Raw genomic sequence first — 7435 nt, 5'->3', positions numbered from 1 at the left:
AGTATTCCCAATGCCCTGAACCCGGGGAAGGTAGGTACAAGTGAGGGCAGGCCCAAGGTATACTGAAAATTATCTAGTAGGGACTTAGCAAAATTTCTTGGATAGATACATGAGTAAATGCAAAGAAGGATGAATGAATGAATGAATGAATGAATGAATAAATACTCATGATTTTTAATGATAATATATGGGCAGAATAATAAGAGTTTCAGATTGGTAAGGAACTATGGAAAAACCAAGTTTATTTTTCTTTCTAAAAAATGATGACATGTTTCCAGTCTATCAGTAAAAAGACTATATACATATAACATGTACTACATATAGTCACTAGCATTACATTATAAAGGGAATGTTAGAACTTCCCTCTAAGTGAGGTGGCACATTTGACAGTCATAAAGTTGGTTTGGGTCATAAAAAATGGCAAGAGTAAGTGACCACTTGTGATCAGATTGGCCCAGGCTCCCCAGTATGTGGGAAACTGTAAAAATGGGAGCATCACAGGCAAACGGAGTTGGTTGATCAGGCAAGAAAAGAGCAGCATCAGAGTGCTGGGTAGAGCGTGGGTTTCAGTAAAGGCTGGGGTGTGTTGCATTTTCTTTTGGTTTTCCTATCCCCTCTTTTCCTTCTGGGGTGAGACTCTCTTTGTTACTACTATGGACTGCCTATGCTTCTGAAAGCTTCAAAGTACACTGCATGCAATTTGGACTCACTCCTTCTGCCAGCAGGTAGAGCTGCTTAAACTTAATTTGCAAGCCTGGTGACCTGCTTCAAGGTCCTTGAAAGGCTTTGGGGAAAGAGCAAACATTTAAACTCCAATCTACTGGAGCCAATGCTCTGTTATTTTTTAGAATATACTACTGGGATTTCTGACTACTGGTAGCAGGCAGGGAGTCTCATAGGGAAAGTGGAGTTGGGGTTGGGATAGGATGAGATCCAAGTCTTGGTAACTACTTTCACTTGAAAAACTTATACCTAGTTGGTAGAATTACTCATCCTCTACCCCCCTACCTCTTGCATGACCCTATCAATTTATCTGTAGGATACTCAAGTCCCAACCCCCTTCCCTTTCTGGCTCATGCTATCATCATTACACAGTAGAGCTTTAGGATGGTCCTCCAAATGGCTTCTCTGGTTTTTGTTTTTCACCAGGATGGATGGGGAGTCAGCTTACTCTGCCATTGGCCATCTTGATTGTGGAGCTCTTTGTGAGTGTCATTGTTGAGAAATTACTTAAGTGACAGACCAACTCATGACTGGTGATGATGACTTGGGTACAAAGATTTAATGCACTGGTTTGGCTCTCCTTGGACTTTTTGTCCAATGTATAGGCACTGTCTTAGAGAGGCTGGGGCAAAGAACACTCCTTGACTTAACTCTGAAGACTTGGAATAAGCCATAGCAGACCTAGATTCTCTTGACAGCCTTTTAGAGAAATACTTCGAGTTCTTTAACATTTTTAGTATTTACAATTTATAGGGATGTGAAGTACATGTGATTCTTTCCCCATGACTGCTTAACTTAGCTGAATCATGGGTCAGCGATGGCCATGACATTCTTGAATAAGCTTATTAGTGTAGGTTTTAGACTTGAAGATGTCACTTTGCATTCATAGTTGCTCTGTCATGTGAGTCTCTTCCTGAGTGAAGCTATGTTAAGATCTCATCTCTGACTTTTCCCATTGAAAGTGTTGAATGAGGATGGGTAATTTTATTTCAAAATAAATAAGTAGTTTGATGAGGAGAATGCCATGTCTTTTTGGAATATTCCTTAGATGGGGCATGTGGCCCATTAGTGGAAAACCTTTAGTATGTGTATTCTTCCTGCTACTTAAATGAGTTGTGACCCCACAGCCTTTGGTGGTATCTGTTGCACTGCATGTAAATCCCATTTTCATCTTTGGCTTAGAGCAGTGGTTCTCAACCTGTGGGTGGCATATCAGATATTTACCTTATGGTTCATAACACTAGAAAACTTACAGTTATGAAGTGGCAACAAAATAAGTTTAAGGTTGGGGGGAGTCATCAGAACATGAGGAACTGTAAAGGGTTGCAGCATTAAAAAGATTGAGAACCAATGGGTTAGAGGAAAGGAGCAGACCCAACTCTGTGCATGGAAGAGATGGTGCTGTAGTGATCTTGAGATGAAGTACTCTTGTGTGCAGGTCTCTTCTAAAACTGGAGTTCTTGGGGGTGAAGTGATGGATTGAGAAACCTAGTTACTTCCACATTCTGATACATCCCCTATAATACTGGTTGGAATCATGGATACTTACTGCCCAGTTGCATTGGGTCATAGGCATTACTTAGAAGGGCATAAGGATGTGCATGGGCTATGAGAACACAGTGCAACTAAACCATATCTGCATCTAGACTATCAGTTTCAAGATGTGCTTCCTGGCAGCAGAAATAAAGCCAGAGTCAACTGGCCTGACAGTCAAGTTTTCCTTTGGGCCCAGCATTTCCTGAAGGCAGTCAATCCTGGTGAGGAAAATTGATAAAACTGTCAGCCACATTCCTCTACAGAGAGGAAGGGACTGGGTCACTTGCTCAGTGATTGCATGGTCTCTTCTGAGTTTGTATCCATCTCTGATTTCTGTAGCCCCTCATATGGTCAGTGAACTCTGAGATCTGCGATGGCTGCCTTTGCTTGAGTGTCGAGATACGTCCTTCTGACCCCTGGAATAGGCTGTGGGAGCCACTGTTCTGTTTGGTTCCAGAAGGCATTCCCCAGAAGAAAGTTTAGCCAAGGCATCTCCTGAGCATGTGTCATCCCTAGAATGCTCTCTGCTGCATCTTGGACCCTGGTGAGCCCAGTCTTCCACACTCTTCTGTCTGGGAGGGCTAGAGCTTTTTGAGGTACTGGCTCCAAAGTCCTGCTGTGCTTCAGGTGATACTGGATGGCACGGGGGCCCAGTGTGGACGGTGCTAGTAGCAGGAGCAGAGGCAGAAGCAGAAGCAGAAGCAGGGGCAGGCCTCTGTTTGCTTCTCCAGTTCTGGATTTCAAGGTTTCTTTTGTCTATGGGCAGCTTGTCAATTTTCTGAGCTTTTGAGATTAGAGAGTTCCCATATGTCCCTTGTAGAGACAGGAGAAAATACCTAGTAGAAAGTAAAAGGGGGAAAAGGGGACAGTTTTTGAATTATTGTTAAAGGTAAAAGGACAACATAAATCCCATTTGTCTCTACTTAAGGACCAAGCCTGATTTTGAAAAAGAAGGCCATAGGGTACCAGCTCCAGGAACAGACCGTAAGTCCTAAAAACTAGGTCATAAGACACCAGCTCTAGAAACAGACCATAAAAATCCAAAATAAGGTCATAAAACCTCTCCTAAAGAATAGCCTCAGGATAATCATAGAAATAATATCTTATCCCAGGATGGATCATCTGTGCTGGACAGTCCTATCTCATCCTATACTTAAACACTCATGACATAGGAATACAGACCGCTGACCACCTAGCACAAGTCAGCCAGAAGCTAACTTCTGACCGCTCCAGCACCCACCAATACAATATTAGATTAACTCACTCTCTAAATGTAGAACTAAAATAGTAACCAATCAAGTTACACTAATGTTACTGCTTTGGCCCCAGCTAATCACATTAGAGATTACCTAAACCTTCTAGAGAGTTCCCCTAGTTCCCTATAAGAAGGTTTGCCCACCTTTGTCTGGGGTCTCCATTTTAGAGAATAGATGCTGACCCCGGATACTGATAATTTGTGCAGAATAAATGCTCTTTGTCCTTGCACACCGAGTCCAGGTCTTCCTTCAGTGATTTTCAGAGCCTTACCAAGGGATTCCGGCCAGCAGGAGCATGGTGAGCATGACTCTGGCAGGCCTTGCCCTTCTCCCACATCCCCACTCCCTTGCTAAAACTCATTAGGTTACAATCCTAAAGCTAGCCACCAAGGTCTGTTCCCTTATTTGGCCTCTTCCTCCTTCCGAGGCTGATTACCAAGGTCCAACTATCAAAGTATTGAAGTCTAGCAACCAAAAGCTCCCCTTAGCTCATCTAATTAACATGCCCAAGTAAAATGAAATACCTCATCCTAACATGGAGTTTCCCCTGTACGTTTATAAACTGTTTTCCTATGTACCAAGTCTATCCCTTCTCTATCCAGAGGCAGTCCTTTGCCCTCTCCCTTCTTCCCTTCCCCTTCTTTCCCATCCTCCATTTCCTGACTTAGTTTCTTATTTCCTGCCCTTTGTCCCTCTGGGGCAAGCAAATCTCCTTTGTGCTGAGAACTTGGTCTTGGGGTCCTGGCTGATATTTTCCTTAACAGTTATTGACTTCTTAAAATTTCAACATTGAAAGAGGTCTCAGAACTCTGCAGAGATCATCTTTCTTGGTCTCTGAGTGACCCCTCTGAAAGCTAAGGGTGGCTGCCTCTGGTGGTGCAGAGGAAGCATGATAACACCAGCAACACATAGCAGTTCATGCCTGTTCTGGGCCAGGACTGCTCAAAGCTGTCTGAGTACTGATGCCATTCTCTCAAAAAAATCCATGTGCTTGGTACAGTTGAGGAACACGAGGCTCTCTCGGTTCATGATAGGGCACACATGCTCCCGTCACCTGGGGACATTGCCAACTTACGTGAGTGTACTTTGATGAGTGTTTGTACTATCATGAAATTGTCTGATGCTGTGGTTTTCATTTCTGAGCATGTCTGTACAATGCGTGACTATATTTTTGTTTTACTTTTGTATACAGATGTGGAAACTAATCCAGCAGTTTGTCTGATGTCAAGTTATGGCAGACTCAAGTACTCTAGATCTACAGGCTAGTTTCTAGTTTACTGTACATACACTAGTTTTTTTTTTATGGAACTTTATTTTTATAATTAGTCTTTGCCCAGGAAGGAAACTGACACCCCGAGGTGGCTGAGGAGAGATTGCCAAGGTCTCTTGAAAGGGTCTGAGTTCTCTGTAGCTCACCCTGACTTGTCTTCTTCCTGTCAAGCTGCATGAAGCCTGTGGAAGACTCTAAACCCTCCATCTAAATTTATCCAAGTGGAAGGGTGAGAATGTTACATATGTGTTATCTTGTGTCACAGGCCACCCACATTCCCTTTTCTAAGTATTATCTAAGAAGCAGCCCACCTGGCCTGGAGGACATTTAGAATGTTAATTTGAAAGCCTCTTAAGAGAGAGTCTTTCATTATACTATTGTATTTCGAAGTTGCTTGGTGAACCCATAGGGGCCAAGGGTTCTCTCAAGACTGTAGTAGGTCTCACCAGTGAGTAAATAGGGGGCCAAGTATATGCTTCTGGAAAGGTTGGATTTCTTGTCTGGAGACTGAAGTTTCCCTAGTCTAAATATCTCTCACAGGACACTGCCTTTCTGCTCCACCTTCCAGTCAACAAATATGTGCTAAGTTCCCACAGCAGTCAGGTCCTATAGGATTGCGCTTTTGAAAAGAGAGAACTCCTACTTTCTTGTTGCATGAGAGTATAGTTTCTGATAGAGAGAAGGCTTAAATACTTGGTCTCATCTGAAGACCATCCTTGAAGAAGTGTTTGGCCAGAGGACTGAGGTTTTTATACAATCAAGCTCAGGGGTAGGGTGGAGTTTGAGACACTGAGGTAAACTAGCTGAAGTGTAAAAATGACAGATCCTAGACGGGAGATGGCTAGAGCAGGCAAAGGCTGTGGGCCATGGTTTGCATTTTGTATTTTATTATAAAGGCCCAGGTAAGCTTTTGTTGATTGACAAATACATGAGTAGACCAGACTTTGGCACATTAATAATAGATAGTGAGAAAAGTCCCAAGAGGAGACAAATTGTATAATTTGGGGTGCCAGGGAAGTAGCCTGTTTATGATTGCAGGCTGTAGAAATGAAAATTGCAGATGTATCTGAGAAAGAAAGTGCAGGTAGAAGTGTTGACTTATTGCTGTGTAAACTAAGGATATGCAGCCCAAGGGATACCAAGGATCATGGCTAGGGGGAAATCTGGGCCCTGGCATCACTGAAGGCAACTCAGAAGAGTGGTTTTGGGGAGTGAATTGCGACTAAAGGTCCTATAAAGGTGCTCTCTGCTTTTGTTAGACTCTGTGCAGGTGATGAATGAGCCAGAGAAATGCAGCTAGGATCAATGAGAGGCCTGTGCTGGGAAGCATCTGTGAAAGATTTTTCAGTTCAGAAGAGTGATTTTTGTATGCGTGGAGAAAGTATAAAATTAGGAGACCAGAGAACCTGGGATGAAGGCTTGCCACTCACTGGATCGAAGGTGTGAGTGTAAAGGAAAGCAAGAGAAATTTCCAAGAGATTGAAAGCAAGAGATTCCAAGCATAGGTCATGTTGAACCACCTCTCCAGCCCATCTGACCTGTATTCTAGGTCAGAATTATTTCTTTTATTTTTTGAGAGTATATAATTTCCCCTGTCTCTTTCTTTCCTTCTTCAAACTGTCCCATATAACTTTCCTTTAGTATATGTATATATATATGTATATATATGTATATATATGTATATATATGTATATATATGTATATATGTATATATATATATATATATATATATATATATATATATATATATATATATGTCCCTAAATACATAAATACAACCTGCAAAAAAAAAAAAAAGCCAAGGGCAGAGGGCCCAATTTGCTACAACCAATTAAAAAGATTAAGAGGATACACTAGGGCTTAAACTTGGTATGTTATTCTGCCTTTAGATCTGTAAAATAGTTTGCATACATCTATGCTCTAGTTGAAGGGAATTTGTAATGTCCCTTTGACCGGAGTGGATTAACCAGACTAAGGTTAGTGGTCTATCACCATAAGATGAGTGAGGAAGATCAATCTCCATTATGAGCAGTGTGACTTTCAACTTTAAGCCAGGAACAGTTTTCTACAGCAAACATTCTACCATGTGGATTTATATAAACAAACAAGAATTATGCCAAACTTGTAAGTCGTCAGTCCTGATAACTATTAAAATAATCCTTTCATTATCAGGAGAAATCCCTTTGACCTTAGTAAATAGAATTAAAGGAGGATTCAACTTCGTAGTGCTAACATAAGCAAAGCTTTGGCCTGTACGCCATGGTCACTAGAAAGTATTTGCTAACATTTCCCTAACTCATCCCTCATCTGTTCAGCAAGCCATCAACCTGATGCCCGTCTGTTCTCTCCATGTGGGTCAACAGTCCGTGCACATGTTTCAGTGGCCTTTCTTAAGCTGCTACTGCAACCTAGTAAGACCCTGGCTCCAATCGTTTTTCTAATGGAGAACCCTGGGCCTATGAATTTCTTTCTAGCTTTGAGGCTGTACAGTATGTATCAAACATGAGCTCCACAGAGAGGCACTATTATTGCTGGTATTTTCTTTGAAAATGTTAAAGAAGAAGTTTTTAGGTGGGAAGTGTCAAGAAATAATGTGCGACTATGAATGATTTATCAGGAAAACAGAGCCTTTAAAAATGTTACACTTGTG

At 41.8% G+C, this 7435-nt stretch overlaps 1 protein-coding gene across 12 annotated transcripts in view; it reads right to left on the bottom strand.

Moving 5' to 3' along the window:
* Positions 1–213: 213 nt before the first annotated feature.
* Positions 214–7435, bottom strand: part of Atp10b (ATPase phospholipid transporting 10B (putative)) — a 318086-nt gene continuing 310864 nt past the window's right edge. For all 12 annotated transcript variants that reach the window (XM_031351453.1, XM_031351452.1, XM_031351454.1 and 9 more), the window contains one exon: positions 214–3095. In XM_031351453.1, the coding sequence (XP_031207313.1) occupies positions 2603–3095 (493 nt within the window). In that variant the 3' untranslated portion in view covers positions 214–2602. The remainder of the gene's footprint in view (positions 3096–7435) is intronic.

Source organism: Mastomys coucha, unplaced genomic scaffold (genome assembly GCF_008632895.1).
Source record: "Mastomys coucha isolate ucsf_1 unplaced genomic scaffold, UCSF_Mcou_1 pScaffold5, whole genome shotgun sequence".
Lineage (NCBI taxonomy): Eukaryota > Metazoa > Chordata > Mammalia > Rodentia > Muridae > Mastomys > Mastomys coucha.
This window is presented reverse-complemented; position numbering and strand designations above follow the sequence as displayed.